General features: G+C 45.5%; 1 protein-coding gene across 1 annotated transcript in view; it reads right to left on the bottom strand.

Moving 5' to 3' along the window:
* The window catches only part of LOC127046849 (all-trans-retinol dehydrogenase [NAD(+)] ADH4), a 29723-nt gene extending 15196 nt beyond the window's left edge, over window positions 1-14527 (bottom strand). The window contains exon 1 of the mRNA XM_050944456.1: window positions 14363-14527. Coding sequence (XP_050800413.1) covers window positions 14363-14380 — 18 coding nt within the window. The 5' untranslated portion in view covers window positions 14381-14527. The remainder of the gene's footprint in view (window positions 1-14362) is intronic.
* Window positions 14528-19192: the final 4665 nt, after the last annotated feature.

Raw genomic sequence — 19192 nt, 5'->3', positions numbered from 1 at the left:
TGACTGATATGAAGTGAGTTTTGCCGGAGTAAAGAATACAGGAATATGGCCTTTTAATAACTCTTATGTTGTTTGAAATGTGTTCAACAATTTAATTCCTCCTTAAAGCTTAAACATTTTAAGAATCTCCAAGAATGGAGCCACAGGATAATGAGGACAAATCTGAATATTTGAAGAAGCATAATACATACAGATAAATTATGTGAAAAATAGCTCTTATCATTTTTTTTGGGATTTTGAACGCTGGTGCTAAATAAGGAACTGGTTTGCTGCATAATAGCAGGAGCAGCTGTTATAATAAAACAGAACAGGGTCTGTGGTAATAGATTTTTAGAAAGAAATCTATAGTATTGTAAGCATCTAACACAGGGGTGGGCAAACTTTTTGGCCTGAGGGCCGCATCAGATTTCCAAAATTGTATGGAGGGCCAGTTAGCGGAGGCTGTGCCCCCCCAAACAGCCAGGCATGCCCCAGCCCCACTCCCACCCCTACCCCCTACCTGACCCCTCCTGCTTCTTGCCCCCTGATGGCCCCTTCGGGACTCCTGCCCCATCCAACCCCCCCTTGTTTCCTGTCCCCTGGAGCCCCTGCCCCGACAGCCCCCTGCCACCTCATCCAACCCCCTGCTTTTTGACTGCGCCCCCCAGGACCGCTGCCCCATCCAACCACCCCTTCTCCCTGACTGCCCCCTCCCGGGACCCCTGCCCCCATTCAACCCCCCTGTTCCCCGCCCTCTGCTGACCACCCTGACTACCATCCCAAACTCCCCCGCCCTCTCTCCAACCCCCTCCCCACTCCCTGCCCCCTTACCATGCTGCCTGGAGCACCGGTGGCTGGCGGTGCTGCAGCTGCACCACCCTGAGCCAGCTACGCCACCGTGCAGCACTGGGTCATGCTGGTTTCTGCAGCCACGCTGCCCCAGGAGCTCACAGCTCTGCTGCCCAGAGCATTGCGCCAGTGGCGGAGCAAGCTGAGGGTAAGGGGGAACCGCAAGGGAGGAGCCGGGGGCTATCCTCCTGGGCAGGAGCTCAGGGGCCAGGCAGGAGGGTCCTGTGGGCCGGATGTGGCCTGCGGGCCATAGTTTGCCCACCTTTGATCTAACATATGTGTTCATTACTATCTGTGATTTTAGTAACATCTTGGCCCATAGTATGACAATAACTCCTGGTCTTTCAGTCCTGACACAGACAAAAGGTTTTGACTTGAATGAATAAGAACTGAAGGACAGGGCCAATTATCTGAGCTGAACCAGAATCATGGAAACCCATAGAATCCTGCTTGTGAAGACTTTAGTGAAAATGCAGCATGCCACTGAATATGGCATAGATAGATACACAAAGCATGTTACTTTAGCTACTGACAATCGGCAAGAAGGAAGTTAAATACAAAATACAAAAATAGCTGAATGAAAGGCAGGAGCCACTCGGCAGCTAGAGTTATCTGGAGCACAGGACTCTCTAGCCATGCCCAGGGTCGGCTCCAGCTTTTTTGCTGCCCCAAGTGGCAAAGAAATTTTTTTTTTTTAAAATGCCGTGATCGTCGGCAGCTCTACCGTACCACTTCATTCTTTGGTGGCAATTTTGCCGCTGGTCCTTCCCTCCGAGAGGGACTGAGGGACCCGATGCCGAATTGCCGCTGAAGACCTGGACGTACTGCCCTTTCCCATTGGCCGCCCCAAGCACCTGCTTCCTGCGCTGGTGCCTGGAGCCGGCTCTGGCCATGCTTCCAATCCTTCTCCAAGCCACGCCCTGACATACCCCCTATGCAGGAGTAAGCCCTACATGCCCTGGGGGTTCACCTACACCAGCAGAATCCACTTCTATCTGGTTGTCAGTTTTAAGGCTGCTCTGCCAACGTGCCAAGAGTAATCCTGCACTGGGAAGGGAAGATGATATTCAGTCTGTTCTTTTGACAAATATTATAAGACAATCTTGGCTTCTATTTTTAAGACTTGTACATCTAGAAATATTCACTAACCTACCCCTTAGCTGTTTAGAGTTATTATTTTTGGCTAAGACCCTGTATTCCAAGTTAATTTGTTTAAGTTATGAACTGATGTTTTAAAAGAAGGATTTCTAGTGACAGTGTCCAGATACTATTTGTTGTATGAAACCAGGCAAGGTACTAACAAGCTTCAACATGATTTTATTTTTACAGTGGAAACCTCTTTACCAAACTGCAGCTGCACCCTCTGTAACTCTCACTCTGCCTCCTCAACTCCTCCCCCCTCCTTCCTGTTTCCTGTCCTTTCAGACTCCCAACAGCCAGTGCTCCCAGTTCTAATAATACAAGCAGCATCTAAACATTATATTCCCTCCTCTCTTAAGAAACTCTCCCAATTAAAATAAACATCGTTCTAACCACAGGAACAAATAGGAAACAAGACACTATACTATTGGCAAAAATATTACACTGAAACCACTGTAGATATTACATAACAGTCTCCAGTCCAGGCAGGTGGTCATCTGGATCTGATAGGCCGTCTCTCAAGCCCCGGTTCCAGTGCAATGTCTTGCTGTTATGGTTCTACGGTCAAGTCATCCAATGCAGACTGGGTGTTAGTATAATCGCCTCTTGGTGCATAGGCAGGTGCAAGTTAGGAAGCATTCCATACCCGCCCATCAGAAAGTCGATAGGTATAAGGTCCCTTCTTCTGTATGATTTTAAGAGGAGCTGTGAATTTATGGTTCCCTTTGCGTAAAATTCCAGGTTTTCATATTCTAACGAAGGAACCACACTTAAACTTCGGTTCCTTAGCACCCCGCCACTTGTCTGTGAAAGCCTTATACTTTGGTTCTGTTCAACTATTTTTCTCAGATCATCCTCAGTTGGGGCATCAGGTCATGCCTTTAACAATCCAGCAATGTTCAGTTTAGTATTGATCTGTTTCCCATGCAGTAACTCTGCGGGTGATCTTTGCGTTGTGGCATGTCGTGTAGCCCGGTATGCTTGCAAGAAATCAGTAGTGAAGGGTACTCACAATCGCCCTTCCAGTTTATCTGTTTGCAAACTCTGTCAAACTTCTGTTAAACCCCATTGCCTTGAGGGTAATATAGGGATGACCTTCTGTGTAAAATGTTCCTCTCAAGTTTCAAACTCCAGGGAAGTAAATTGACTACCATTATCTGAAACCAGTTCTTTGGGGTTACCTTCCCTGCTAAAAACTGAAGAGAGGAACTTAATTACTGTAGCAGAAGAGATTTTTTACCTTTAGTCCATTTGGTATGATGTCCATCCGTTTGCATTTGGAAAGGAAGATGATATCTGTCTGTATTTGTGCAAGTTTCTTCATGAGATTGATGGATTTCCACTCCATACGGCTAAATGCAGTGCCTTGCATGGTGTCAAGTATCAGAGGGTTAGCCGTGTTAGTCTGGATCTGTAAAAGCAGCAAAGAGTCCTGTGGCACCTTATAGACTAACACGTTTTGAAGCATGAGCTTTCGTGGGTGAATACCCACTTCATCAGATGCATGTAGTGGAAATTTCCAGGGGCAGGTATATATATGCAGGCAAGCTAGAGATAATGAGGTAGTTCAATCAGGGAGGATGAGGCCCTGATCTAGCAGTTGAGGTGTGAAAACCAGGGGAGGAGAAACTGGTTCTGTAATTGGCAAGCCATTCACAGTCTTTGTTCAGTCCTGAGCTGATGGTGTCAAATTTGCAGATGAACTGAAGCTCAGCAGTTTCTCTTTGAAGTCCATCAATCTCATGAAGAAACTTGCACAAATACAGACAGATATCTTCCTTTCCAAATGCAAACGGATGGACATCATACCAAATGGACTAACGGTAAAAAATCCACTGCTATCTACATACTACACAGACCACAGTGAGAGATTATGCCATACTCTATCAAAGAAACTGAGGAACCACCTGATCAGCATCCTATACAGCAAACAGGAAAACATCAAAAAAGAGCTCTCCAACCTGGAGACTCTCATTAATAACCAAACTTCCATACAAACGGACTTCACTAAAATAAGACAGGAGATCTACATTACTCACTTCACCTCTGTACAAAGGAAAAAGGACTGTAAGCTGTCTAAACTCTTACCTGCCTCATGGGGCCACAACTGTGGTACCCCCAACCCACCCATCAATATCGTCAATCTATCCAACTACACACTCAGCCCAGAAGAAAAGTCTGTCCTATCTCGGGGACTCTCTTTCTGCCCTGCTACCCCCACCAACATGATACAGTTCTGCGGCGATCTGGAAGCCTACTTCTGCCGTCTCCCACTCAAAGAATACTTTCAGGACAACACTGAACAGCACACTGATACACAGGTACCCTCCCACCAACAGCACAAGAAGAAGAACTCCACATGGACTCCTCCTGAGGGTCGAAATGACAGTCTGGAACTCTACATTGAATGCTTCCGCCGATGTGCACAGGCAGAAATTGTGGAAAAACAACATCGCTTGCCTCACAACCTAAGTCGTGCAGAACGCAATGCCATCCACAGCCTCAGAAACCACCCTGACATTATCATCAGAGAGGCTGATAAAGGAGGTGCTGTTGTCATCATGAATTGGTCTGACTACCAAAAGGAGGCTGCCAGACAACTCTCCAACACCAAATTCTACAGGCCACTTCCCTCAGATCCCACTGAGCAATACACTAAGAAACTGCAACATCTACTCAGGACACTCCCTACACTAACACCGGAACAAATCAACATACCCTTAGAGCCCCGACCAGGGTTATTCTATCTACTACCCAAGAGCCACAAACCCGGAAATCCTGGATGCCCCATCATCTCGGGCATTGGCACTCTCACTGAAGGACTGTCTGGATATGTGGACTCTCTACTCAGACCCTATGCCACCAGCACTCCCACCTATCTCCGTGACACCACTGATTTCCTGAGGAAACTACAAGGCATTGGTGACCTTCCAGAAAACACCATCCTAGCCACCATGGATGTAGAGGCTCTCTACACGAATATGCCACACATGGATGGAATACAAGCTGTCAGGAACAGTATCCCTGATGATGCCACAGCACAACTGGCTGCTGAGCTCTGAGCCTTTATCCTCACACACAACTATTTCAAATTTAATGACAATATATCTCTCCAGATCAGTGGCACAGGTATGGGCACCCGCATGGCCCCACAATATGCCAATACTTTTATGGCCGACCTGGAACAACGCTTCCTCAGCTCTCGTCCACTCACACCCCTTCTCTACCTACACTACATTGATGACATCTTCATCATCTGGACCCATGGAAAAGAGTCTCTGGAAAAATTCCACCACGATTTCAACAGCTTCCACCCCACCATCCACCTCAGCCTGGACCAATCTACACGGGAGGTCCACTTCCTAGACACCACGGTGCAAATAAGTGATGGTCACATTACCACCACCCTATACCGGAAACCTACCGACTGCGATGCCTACCTTCATGCCTCCAGCTTCCATCCCGGGCACATCACACGATCCATTGTCTACAGCCAAGCACTGAGGTAGAACCGCATCTGCTCTAACCCCTCAGACAGACCAACACCTACAAAATCTCCACCAAGCATTCTCAAAACTACAATACCCGCATGAGGAAATAAGGAAACAGATCAACAGAGCCAGATGTGTACCCAGAAGCCTCCTACTGCAAGACAAACCCAAGAAAGAAACCAGCAGGACTCCACTGGCCATCACATACAGTCCCCAGCTAAAACTTCTCCAACGCATCATCAGGGACCTACAACCCATCCTGGACAATGATCCCACACTTTCACAGGCCTTGGGTGTCAAGCCAGTCCTCGCCCACAGGCAACCTGCCAACCTGAAACATATTCTCACCAGTAACTGCACACCGCACCATAGTAACTCTAGCTCAGGAACTAATCCATGCAACAAACCTTGATGCCAACTCTGCTCACATATCTACACCAGCGACACCATCACAGGACCTAACCAGATCAGCCATACCATCACCGGTTCATTCACCTGCACGTCCACCAATGTAATATATGCTATCATATGCCAGCAATGCCCCACTGCTATGTACAATGGCCAAACTGGACAGTCGCTACGGAAAAGGATAAACGGACACAAATCAGATATTAGGAATGGCAATATACAAAAACCTGTAGGAGAACACTTCAACCTCCCTGGCCACACTATAGCAGACCTTAAGGTGGCCATCCTGCAGCAAAAAAACTTCAGGACCAGACTTCAAAGAGAAACTGCTGAGGTTCAGTTCATCTGCAAATTTGACACCATCAGCTCAGGATTAAACAAAGACTGTGAATGGCTTGCCAATTACAGAACCAGTTTCTCCTCCCTTGGTTTTCACACCTCAGTTGCTAGAACAGGGCCTCATCCTCCCTGATTGAACTACCTCATTATCTCTAGCTTGCCTGCATATATATACCTGCCCCTGGAAATTTCCACTACATGCATCTGACGAAATGGGTATTCACCCACGAAGGCTCATGCTCCAAAACGTCTATTAGTCTATAAGGTGCCACAGGATTCTTCGCTGCTTTTATGAGACCATATGGAACACATTTAAAACAAAATAGTCCCTAGTGTAATATATGCTGTGAGGTTTCTGCTATCTACATGCAACATAAGCTGGTGGTATGCGCTCTGCAAATCAAGAGTAGAAAACATCTTTGCTCCATGGAGTTCTGCAAATACTTCTTCTATGTGAGGAAGAGGATGGCTGTCAATCACAATAGCTTTATTTGGCTCCCTGAAGTCCACACAAAGGTGAATGCCTCCACCATTCTTCTGCATCACTACTATAGGTGAAACCAATTCCAAGGAGTTAATCTCATCAATAACGTCATTTTGAACAAGTTTTCTAAGTTCCTCTGAAACAGCTTCCCTGACTGAAATAGTAAGCACCATAATTTCTATCGTACAGGCATCACATGATTCCGCATTTTAACTTTTATGCAGAAACCCATAAGCATAGCTGAGTTTCTCCTCAACGTGGTGTTCGGTCCCAGCTGAAACTGGTGTGTGTAGCACAAGAGTGCTTTGCTAAGGAAGATCAATTTGTCCATTAACTACCCTAAGATTTAAAGCAGCCAATAAATCTCTGCCAAGGACAGGAGTGCCTTTGTGGACAATGTAGAACTCTGCAGTTACACAGCAATCACCAAAAGTAACTGTTGCTGGCAGGCAGCCATGTACTGGAATATGGTTTTTCAAATAGCACACCAACTCAAGTTTGGGTTGAGTAAGAGGCACATCTTTAAAGTAATGCAAATAGATGGAATCACGTAGTATAGATACTGCTGAGCCCGTGTCCAATATTAGCTGAATAGAGTGTGATTTGCCTGAGGTATGGCGGAAACGTTTACAGTGCACTTTATCTGTTCTGGATTATGTGCAGTAGTGATTTTGTCCACATTCAGCACAGTAACATCTGGTATTGTAACTGCATGCACCTGTTGATTGAACTGGCTACTGCGACATACTTTAGCAAAATGCCCAATCTTTTTGCAATGATTGCACTGAGCTACTTTTGCTGGACATGCTGTGTAGCTTGCAAGATGTTGTGGGGATCCACAGCAAAAGCATGCTTTTACTGTATTTTGCATTTGCTGATTCAGTGGCTTTTTATTATTTTTCTTCTTGCAATTGTTTGTCTGCAGCGATAGTGAACTTTTCTGCAAAGTAGTCACAACCTGCACTGTGCCTCCGGTATCTTTGCTCATTATTTTGGCTTCAACTGTAGCTGACTCAATCTGACTAGCAATGGTTATTGCCTTTTCTAGTGTAAATTGTGGTTCTAGAAGTAAGAGTTCTCTTACACGAAGCATGGTTGTTTTCTCAATGAGCTGGTCTCTAATCATCTCATCTGCCATATTCCCAAAGTCACAAGTTACAATCAGACTCCTCAGGGAAGCAATACACTTCATTATAGTTTCCCCTGGTTTCTGCTCACGCTGGCGAAATCTGTAGCGATTAGCTACTACATTCACTTTTGACACAAAAATGTTCTTTAATGCAGAGAGTGCAGTCTCATATTTATCATATGCAAGGGGAAAAGTGTAAAATATACACTGCCCTTCTGTTCCAAGGCAGGGGATTAGCAGAGCATGCTTTCTCACTTCAGAAATCTCTATAGCACTGACTGCAAGCAGATAGGTCTCCGACATGTCGATCCAGGCAGTAAAAGCAATTGGAGGCTCACCTGGGCTTTGCAAAAAGGGTGCAGGTGGGTTCAGAGGCAGAAGATCCATCCTCTTCACCAAAATGTTGTATCAACCAGGCAAGGTACTAACAAGCTTCAGCAAGACTTTATTTTTAAAGTGGAAACCTCTTTACCAAACTGCTGCTGCACCCTCTGTAACTCTCACTCTGCCTCCTCAACTCCTCCCCCCTCCTTCCTGTTTCCTGTCCTTTCAGATTCCTAACAGCCAGTGCTCCCAGTTCTAATAATACAAGCAGCATCTAAATACCACACTATTCTAACTAGAGCAGCCTGAATTGGGTAGTTGTGTCCTCAAAAAAAGCTGAGAAAAGACACTGTGTTTGAATCAATGTGTGCACTTTTTGTAAATGACATTTTACTTTTGCTTTTCTTTTAGCCAGCTAAGAAGCATAGAAATCAGAGCTGCCAACCGGCATCATTTTAAATGACTGAGAATTTTACAAAAATTGAGTGAACTGTGACTGACTTACTAAAACCCATTGCAAAATCCAACTATATGAGTGAAATGCATCCCTGTGCAGAGGACCAGCATAGGCCTACAGAGTTAGGGTTAAAGCTGTGCAAAGGAACAGGCCAGAGTTGGGATTAGGTCCTAGTTGAGATTTAAGTGGTTGGGTAGGCCTTGTACGGGCCTTCTGCACAAAGGTGTGAATTTCAGCCTATTGGCTTGATTGATGGTTGTCCTGCACCTTGTGTAGTAATTGACATCAGCACAATTAGTGTGCAAAGTCTTGTAAAAATGCTACCAGGTCAGAAAGGTAGCATTTTATTTCCACTTTTCACTCGCTCTGCACTGCTGTTCATGAAAGCATAAGGTGCAGTGTGTGACAATTTGGGGACTCTATGTGCAGCTGATGAATTCTGCTTGCTATTATGAAATTGTTGTATCATGGAATGCCTCTCGGTGGATCATTTGCTGACAGGGCTGTAGCACGTACCTACCAGACCAGGGACCACAGGGTCAGTCTTTAGATCTTAAATGATCACTTATTCAGGTGAGACAAAAGGCTGGTTCCTATCCATGAGGACAGATTTGCAGAGGGAGAGGTCACTTGGCAATGATGTCACTGGGTAGGGTTCTGTGGTCACCTGCCAAAGGAGGCTGGAGGTTATAAAAAGAGGGTCTCTCAGCTGCCATTTTAAAGGCAGAGAGAGGAGAGGAGAAGAGACCAGAGTCCATATGCAGGAGGACGGGGGGGGGGGGGGGGGGGGCAGAGAAAGGAACTTCATAGAGGACTCTGGATTTTGCCCAAAGAATTGTCCAGAGTGGTGGGGAAACTGAGGCAGGGAAAATACATATAGGCTTGTTTCGTACTTTGTATAGAATGGAGTGTCTCTCAGGTGAAGTAAAGAGTAATGGTGTTTAGAATCCTCTGCGAAACCTGTCTGTCGGCTTTCATTGCCATGTACCCTTTAGGAGGTGAGCTGTAAACAAGAAAGCTCACCCCTTGGGTGGGATCATGGGGAATATGCAAGAGCTGCTGGGGAGGCTTGAGGAAGAATACACTAGTTTCTGGGCCTAAGCAGTTGGGCTGCAGGGTCCCTACTGCCGAGAGGGATGTCAGATACAAGGTCTGTGCCAGGAGTGCATGCCAGGAGGTCCAAAGTCAGGGACAATGTTTAAACTGTGTCCCATCCCAGCAAGCTAAGGCATGTGAGATTCAGCATTTGGATCCCCTCACAGCAGTCTGGCAAGCATCCCACAAGGGGAGCTTGACCAGATCCCTGACAGGAGGCAGTGATGAATGGACCCTACAAAAGTAATATACTTTTTAAAGGCTGCCTTAGTGAATCTGTGTACTGTACAACAAGTGTACTGGGCAGAACTGAGACTGTGAAATGCAGGGAGGTCGGAGGGTGAAGAAATCACTGTGGCACTTTTGAGGTGCAGCTGTCTAGGAGCCTGCTGCAGAAGTGGTGTCCCTCAGTGGAGAAGCAGATAATTGTGCAGGGTGTAAAGGATTAGAAAGATAAACTGCTTTATTTGAACATGAGATTTTCTGATTATTTATGAACATTGAAAATATAAATGAAACACAACACAATTTCAACTGAGGTTCTGTATGTTTTGAGCCAACATTTCCCCTTGTCTGGCTCGCAGATATGACCAACAGTTTCTATCAGATCAGGGTGGACAGATTTTGCTCTCGTTTAAATCGGTAGTTCTGCTTGCTATAGACTCCTATTGAAGCTGTTCCACTTTGGATAAATAATTAAACCATCTTTGGAGCAGATGACTGGACCTGGGTCTTCCTCCTCCTATGCGAGTGCCATAGCCACCAGCTTACAGAGAAAAGACTTGTCCATGCGGCGATTTAGTGCGTGGCAAGCTACGCTAGCATGTCATGCACTAACTGGCTGTGTGACCTGCTACTGTGCACTAAAAATTCCAGAGATCAGGTCCCACAGCAAGATCGGCTGGGGAATGCCTATCTTCACGTGGTTTGAGGATCTTGCTGGGGCTTAAGCATGAGATATGCATCCATATTCCTAGAGTGAAGTAAAGTGCAGATGCCTGGAGGTAGAAACTTAACTTAAGTGCCTAGGGAACTTTTGTAGCAAGAACAGTACCGGGTTTACCACGGCACCAGTGGTGCCATGATGCCGGGTCCAGAGTCAGAAGGGGCCCCAGCCAGCCTGATCTCCTGGCCAGTGCCCCCTGCCCCTTTCCACCCCTGCTCTGTCCCAACCTCACCCCCACTCCTCTGAGGACTGCAGGGATCGGGCACCCTGAACTCACTAGCGGCAGTAAGTGGAGCGATCCAGCCCCAGTTCACTCCGCTCCGCTGGCTCCCAGCCATGCCGCCTGTGAGTGCTAGGGAGCAGTTCCCCCTGCCCCCCAAGCCTGGGGAGGAGATGGAGTGGTGGGAAGGGGTGAGGGATGGGGAAGTGGGGGCCCAGCATGCGGATCCCCTTGGCAGTGGATTGGCTCCCCTGTTAACCAGGCCCATCAAACCCTCACTCTGACAAGTCCCACCTCCTCTGCATCCGTACCACCCTGATGAGCCCCCCAGACACCTTCCCCACTGGGTCCAAACCATCTACATGTGGACCCCCACCCAAATGAACCCCACCTCCCCTGCACCCAGACCCCCACACACACTGAGCTCTATCCACTTTCGCTTGGTTCCCCCTGCAGACTCCTGTTGCCTCAGCACCTGGAACCTCCCTCTACATCCAGATCCCCTACTAAGCTGCCTGCACCCAGACTGCCCCACACGGAACCTTCTTACCCGCATCTGAATCCCCCCACACTAAGTCTGTCTGCACTTGGATCCTGCTGCCAGGTTGAGCCTCCCTGCCCGCATCTGATGTGCCTGGTGCAAAAGGGGCAGGGTGTCAGGGTGTTTCTGTGGCAGGAATGGCCCTTGTGCTGTGTCAGGGTCAGGTTCAGCCTCACTGCCAAGTCCCTGTCCCAGGGGGCGGGGGAGGCTGCAAGGTATTCTCCCATCTGTGTCCTGTGCTCCCCACTGCCATGGTGGAGCTTCCACATTTATTGTAAAAAAATTGCAGAATTTTAAAATATTATGCACAAAATTAGATGCAGAATTCCCTGAGGAATATGGGGCACTGTACAGCTGTGATATTGGAACTGAAGGGGATGCTGGACAGTAGGGGATCTGTGGGTGGGGGAGCTGGTCTGGGGGTATGGTGTGCAGGCTTCTGTGCAGTTGTGGTGGGAGGTCAGCAGGAGGGATCTCTGAGCTGGGGGTGCCGGGCATAGCAGGTCTGGGGGCATAGGGATCTGTGGGGGAAGTCTCTGGGTGAGGGGGTGCTGGGCATAAGGGCAGGGCACTGGGCAGGAGAGCAGTGTGGAAGGGGCACGCTAGCAGCACAGGGCTGGGCAGGCCAGTGTGCGTCTAGCAGTTTTGGGTTTGTAAACAGTGCCCTTGTGCTGGGCTGAGTGGGCCACCCCTCCTGTCCTGTGTCTCATTGCCCCCAACCAGCCCCTTGCTCTGCACACTGCCCCCCATCATATGTCCTATTTCCCCAAGTTGGGGCCCACAAATATTTTTGTCACTGGGCCCACAAAAAGTTAATCTGGCCCTACAAGAATGTAGGTGCTGAGTGAGTTTAGGCACCTACAGAGTTAAGTAGCACCCTAGGAGTAGTTGTGGATTGCAGTGGAGCCTAAATCTGGGGTTTAGGTGCCTATGTCCCTTTGTGGATCTGGGCTTCAGATACTATGGTTATGCCGGGCTATGTTAGTATTTTAAAAAGAGAGACTATATTTATCTGTGATCAACTTTTCATATAGAATTTTAATTCAGATTCTATTAAGTTTGATGGAAATTGGGAATCTGAGGCTTTCAATTTAGCGTTCATCCTTCAAATCTTAAAATGTAATTTAAAACACAGATATGGGGCTCAAATATGCAGCTAATTAAAACAATATTTTCTGGATTGCAGAACTTCAGCTGCTTTGTAGACAAGATGTTTGAGGAATAATCTAACAATCTGATCGAACAACTGTTCAATTAAGAGAACAATTAATTCAACTGCAGTCCTAATTTAATTTCCCTTCTAACAAAACTATTTAAGTTAGGGTTCTGGTTTACTGTGGAACAGCCTCAAGCACAGTTTGTTAAAATGAATTCCTCTCGACTTCCAACGTAATTAAATATTTATAACGGTCAGGAATGGAATCTTGCAATCAGTTGGCAATAAGAAAAAACAGGACAAAAAAGGTTGCTATCATCCAGTATTTCATCATAACGCTCCCTATTAGTATTATATCTTTACAGTTTCTTGGAGAAATGTGAACTTGGACAGAGTTAATGGAATGAGAGTGCCTTGCAAAATAATTTATTAGGTGTAACTGTCATGACCTAACTCTGCTTGATTTAAATCAAAGGAAGTTTTCCCTTATGCAAGCACTGGCCCCTATCTTCTCCTAGTTCAGCAGGTTACCACCCTGTCCTCATTGAGATACCTCTGAAAAACATTTTAACAATGCTTATTAATAATATAGAAAACAAAAACAAGTAAACTCTAAATTGTTTCCTCGTCCAGTTTTGGCAGTGTGCCCCGTCTCCTTTTTAGACCCTGCCCCTGCAAACACTTGTACATAATCCTACTCAAGTGAGCTGAACTCATGTGAGCTCCCCTTGAAGTCACATAAATAAGATTACTGACATATAAATGTGTTCAGGATCAGACCCTGAGAATGTAAATTTTTGGGGGCCCTTTAAATTGGGTCAGATTCTTGTCCTTGCTCTGGTCCCATTGGGCTACTAGAGTGGTGCAAAAGGACTGTAAAATTACCCTCAAGAGCTGATACATTGCTTTTGTGTTACTCAGGACAGGGTTGGGACATTGTTCGGGGGCGTTGCCAAGGACTGGAGGGGGCATGGCTGGAGTGCTTTGCATTTCAGCTATTCCACCAATATAATGGCCCATAGGAGCTGTTCCAAGTCATGTTTGCCCCAGTCCTTCCTGAGGAAGCAACAAACAGATTTCTAGCAAACTTGAGGCTGTGCACCATTCTGTTTTGCAGAGTGTATTGTCAATGCTAACCAAGTAATAATAAATAATACTAAAATAAAAACTGAAGGATTGGGCCCCATGCAGCACTTAGCCCTAGGTCTGTAACATTCATATGCTATAACCCATACTAACATTCCAAGGAAACAGTTATACTTCTGACCAGGTATGCTGTACAACAAAACAGGGAATAAAAGTCAAACCACGGCATACGTCGGGGCAGCGCATGTAGCAGGAATGTGCTGTATTGTCTGATTTGCCACATTTTGTCCTAGTCCAATTTTAAGATTAGATTTAATAAAAACCCTTTTCTGTGCATCTTAATTTCAGAAACAGCTTTTCTGCACAGTGCTGCACATCCCCCATATTGCAGCCTAGGGGTATTGCTCTCAGCCTGACCCTGCTACTCTCCATCCCAATTGTGTGACTGTCTTCCCCCCAAATCCCCAGTGAAATCAAGGAAACACCAGGACTGCAGCATCCCTTACTTTACTCTCCACTTACTGCACTCTACAGTGCCCCAAGCAGGAGACAAGGGATCCTTCAGAGCACTCTCCCTCTGTGCCACCCTTGTCACTGCTGCAAAGGAAGAGTGAACCATGTGGTACCTGCCCAGCACTCTGAGCAGATGTACCCATGCTATGCAATCAAATAGGAGGATTGGAAATCAGCACCAAACAAGCATACACCATTGTCTTACTTTTCCCACAGTGCTCATCTTCCTCCTCTCTGGAGTCTCTCTCAGGAAGGAGTCTGGGCTCAAAGAGTCGTGCTCAGATCAGCCGTGCTACCAGCACCACTGGTACAGCCCACACAAGTCTGTCTGTCCAGAGAGCAGCCTACACTGCCTTAAATAGTAGCTAGCATTTCCCTCATTCCACTCTCCTGTCCCCTCCTACCTCAGCACTCCTCCCCTTTCAATATTCCTCTCCTCCCCTTCCAGTGCTTCCTTCCCATGATTTACTCAACCTTTTGTTTGCCTGAGATGAGAAATATTAAATATTCTAATTCACAAAAGCGACTGTTTCTAACTCCATGGTAAACTACCAATGAACTTTATTAATCCCATATATGTTTCAATGGCCTAGCAAAATACAGCTGCTGTTCATGCTGCATATCAAATACTAAGCAACAGGAACAGAGATACATCTTCACTTGGCTTGGACTCTGACTTGCCTGGTGATGGCAGGACACAGATACATTTAGTATTGTCTGTTGACTTTGAAGGGAGCAGGAGTAGTCTGTAATGGAAAGCCGCCTCTTGGTATATGTGCAGCTGGTGAAAGGGAAGAGTGCTTGGCAACAAGATCGATGAGTGAAATATACTGGTGCTTTACTTTGCAGCTGGTGAAAGCAAAACTGTGCTAAAAATAAGTTAAAAGTAACATGAAGCTCTGAGAGACTCCTTTTTAATACAGTAGACCCACTGTTGTAAATAATTCTGAACTGATCTCTTATTAACATTCCAAAAAGCAGTCATTATGCAGATATCCAGTGCTAAACGAATCCCTTGACAATTCATTGGAGCTCTACTAGTAAAGTGAAGTTGTACACCTCACCTTAAAGTCAATAATTTGAATTGTTTCCTTTAGTCTCTATCATGTGTACTGTATACAGCACCAACAATACAAATTTTGAAATTGAAATTTGAAATTGCCACACAGATTTTAACTTTTCAACTGGATTGATGTGATTAATGATACACTTAGAGAGTCAGATTTATTTACGCAGTACAGACTTTATTGAAAGGGAGTCTGGGCTCAATCCTGTTCTCATTGAAGTTTATGGGAGCAAGGCTGAATCCTGTAGCCTTGAAATTTATACACCAAGAAGTTTTAACAGCCAAAACCTACATTTTGGACTACGACAAACGTAGCGGTACCCTTTTATTATTGATGCTAGTACTCTGCATTTGTTTAGCTCCTTTCAGCAGAGAATCTCAAAGCCCTTTACAAAACACTCTTTTTAGCATTTGTAAGGTCTTTCAAAATCAGGGAATAACAATGCAAAGTAAGCTCTTCAGGACAGGTCTGGCTCTTTCTGTGGGACTTTTACTTTTATTCTATGTATGTGCAGCACCTAACAATGGCATCCTGATCTATAATACAAATATATACATTATATTGTAATTAATAAAGGGATGCTAGTTAATTTGTCACAGTCTCATGTGCAGGGGTGAAAGTAACTTAAAGGACTTACCAGTACTCTGAAGTCCTGAGTAGGGGGTGTGGCCTCAATCAGAAGGGGGCATGGCCTTTAGAGTCCAGACCCTTTAAATCACTGCTGGACCTACCAGCTGCAGAGATGACTAGGGGCCCCTAGGGGCCATTTAAAGGGCTGGGATCTCCAGCCATTGCTGCCACCGTGGGCCCTTTAAAATCGCTGCCTGAGCCCCACTGTCAGTGCTGGCAGAGATTTAAAGGGCCCAGGGCAGTAGTGGCGGCCAGAGCCCCGGGCCCTTTAAATCACCACCTAAGCCTTGCTGCTGGAGCCCTGGGGTAGCAGCAGTGGGGCTCTGGTGGTGATTTAAAGGGCCAGGAGCTCCCAGCCGCTGCTACCGCATCGGAGCCCCAGGCCCTTTAAATTGCCACTTGGGGAAGCCAGTCTGGTACAGTGTACAGGCTCTTGCCGGTACACCATACTGGGGCGTACTGGCTTACTTTCACCTGTGCTCATATGTAAAATGTATTGTTGTAGACGTGTTGGTCACAGAATATTAGAGAGAGATTGTCGGAGAGGTAATATCTTTTATTGGATCAACTTTTGTGGGTGAAGAAGAACTCTGTGTAGTTCAAAATCTTGTCTCTTTCAGCAAAAGTTGGTCCAATAAATGATATTACCTCACCCACCTTGTGTCTCTCTAATATATAGACAGTGATAATAGGGTTTAAATACAGCTTGAGGCTAGTCTATAGTCTTTTAGTAGTAGTATACCCATTTTCCAGATAGTGGGGGGAAAACAAGGATGTTAAGTGACTTTGCCAAGGTCACACAGAAAGCTTGTAGTAGAGCCAGTGAAAGAATTTGGGGGTCTTGGCTTCATCCCTTGCCCTAGCCCTCTGAATACATTACCTCCTTTAGCTGTAGGGGCCAGATTTATAAAGATGTGCATGTCCTTTTGTATGTGTCTTGAATAGTCTTATTAACATTTTTATGCCAGTTCTGTGGTAGTATAATGAACCTAAGAGTTAATTTGTGAGGTCCTTATTTGGTTTTGTTGGTATAGAAATAGAAGTCAGGTTCTGGAACAAAGAGTGCTAATTTCCTTTGAACATAATTAAGCATTTGCCGTAAAGGCTGGTTATCTATTGTGCACCATAGGTTGTAACTAACCTACTGATATACTGTCTGCTCCAGTGGTTTTGCTATGCTGGAAGGCTTGTTGACTTGCAAAATTTCATTCAGTAAGATTTCTGGGGAAATTTTTAATTTTCAAAAAGATTTGATGTTTTTGTGCATCTCTTGGCAGTGTGTGCTAAGACTACATGAGAAAGATTTATATTTTGAGGGTAGTATTGGAAAGTGTGAATGGACTAGGTCTTTAGGTGATAAAGGGATTTATTTATTTAATGGCATTCTGCATTATAATATCACCTTATTGTTTTTATTACTGAAATAGCATGTGCTGTTTCTCTTGTCATAATCAGGCATGTAATTGGCTATTCTTATCTCTCCATCCATAGCTCCTTTGTTTTGCTATGAGCAACAGCCTTCAAAGTATCTCTCCACTGAAGTTTATTTTTTCGTTCTGTCTTGTGTACACTTGGCGATAAGCAGATCATACTTTGGCTTTCCTGTTGTGAAACTTTTTTTTAATATTAACATTATGTTGTGTTTGTGTTACTAGTTAATCAGAAGCAAAAAAGTGTTATGTGGGGCCTTAATCATTGCCTTGAAGACTTTTCACAGTATGTTGGACTTTGACATTAATCTTCAAAGAAATTTGACTTTAAAAATCCCTAGAATGTTCAAAGAGGTGCTTAGTAACTGGAGCTAGGTCACAACACCACAGAACATAACATAAGAATAGCCATACTGGTCAGACCAAAAGTCTATCTAGCCCATATCCTGTCTTCTGACAGTGGTCAATGCCAGGTGCCCCAGAGGGGATAAACAGAAGAGGTAATCAAGTGATGCATCCCCTGTCACTCATTCCCAGCTTTTGGCAAACAGAGGCTAGGGACACTACCCCTGCCCATCCTGGCTAACAGCTATGGGTGGACCTATCCTCCATGAACTTACCTAGTTCTTTTTTTGAACCATATTATAGTCTTGGCCTTCACAACATCCTCTAGCAAAGAGTTCCACAGGTTGATTGTGTGTTGTGTGAAGAAATACTTCCTTTTGTTTGGTTTAAACCTGCTGCCTATTAATTTCATTTGGTAACCCCTAGTTCTTGTGTTATTTGCTCCTTCTCATAGCACTTCCTTATTTACTTTCTCCACACCGGTCATGATTTTATATAATTCTACACAGTTTGTGTTTCTCAGAAGAAATCTGTATTGAGAAAACTATTAATGGGAAATGTTCCAAGCAGGTTCTAGGTAGAAAGTATAGTTCCCTCTGTTCTGTCAATTTTTTATTTACCAAGAGTGCAGTAGGCTTGAGAGGTTTCAGCCAAATCAGGGCCTCATTCTAGCACGTAAGGAAGCAGTTTATACCAACTGCTTCCTTTGTCCAATAACCTGTTGTGGTTTTTTTTTTTGGCATGCCTAAAACTCACAGTCACTTAAATATTACTTAATACCACTTAGGGCCCTTGTTTGGGAAAAGAAAGCCTGATCCTGCTTTATTGCACACCTCAGATTCCAGAGGCTGAAACCTCTCAAGGCTACTGAAAGTTTGGAGTGCACAAGGAAAGCAGGAATAGAATTCTTATTGTGCAAAGACCAAACTTAAGCGATATTAGGCAGCAGAAAGATCACAATGGCTTCTGCAAGATGAAATAAGGGTCTGAACACAGGTAAGGTGAAAGTGGCCCTACTGCTGTATGTGTCTCTTCTTCTCTGAGAAATTGCATATGTCCATTACACTAGGTGCTGCCTCACCTTGTGGTGAGTTCTCCCCAGCAGTACATGTAAGGGCAGCCATGCCATGCCCTGATGTCCCTCATGCTCCCAGACAAGGCTAGAAAGGGTAGAGTTGACCCTGCCTATTCTTCAGTTCCTTCCTACTGTCCATGGTTGGTGGTCAGCACATACTGTGCATCAGCTCGTTCCTCCTGTGAACTTGCCTTTCTAGCTAGTTGTAAGCTTAGCTCTAGTTAGTAGTACTTATTTGAGTCCCTTAAGCCCTCTTTTCTTTCAGTTACTACTGCATCAAGGGAAGACGTGAGCCTGGGGAAAGCAGACCCACAGTCCCTTTGATAGGGTTGCCAGGTGTCCGGTTTTCAACCAGAACACCTGGTCAAAAAGGGACTTTGGTGGCTCTGGTCATCATTGCTAACCAGGCCTTTAAAAGTCTGGTTGGTGGCGCAGAGGGGCTAAGGCAGGCTCCCTGCCAGCCGTGGCGCTGCACAGCTCCCAGAAGC

Source organism: Gopherus flavomarginatus, chromosome 3 (assembly GCF_025201925.1).
Source record: "Gopherus flavomarginatus isolate rGopFla2 chromosome 3, rGopFla2.mat.asm, whole genome shotgun sequence".
Lineage (NCBI taxonomy): Eukaryota > Metazoa > Chordata > Testudines > Testudinidae > Gopherus > Gopherus flavomarginatus.
The sequence above is the reverse complement of the archived record's forward strand: the minus strand, read 5'-3'. Positions and strand labels throughout refer to the sequence as shown.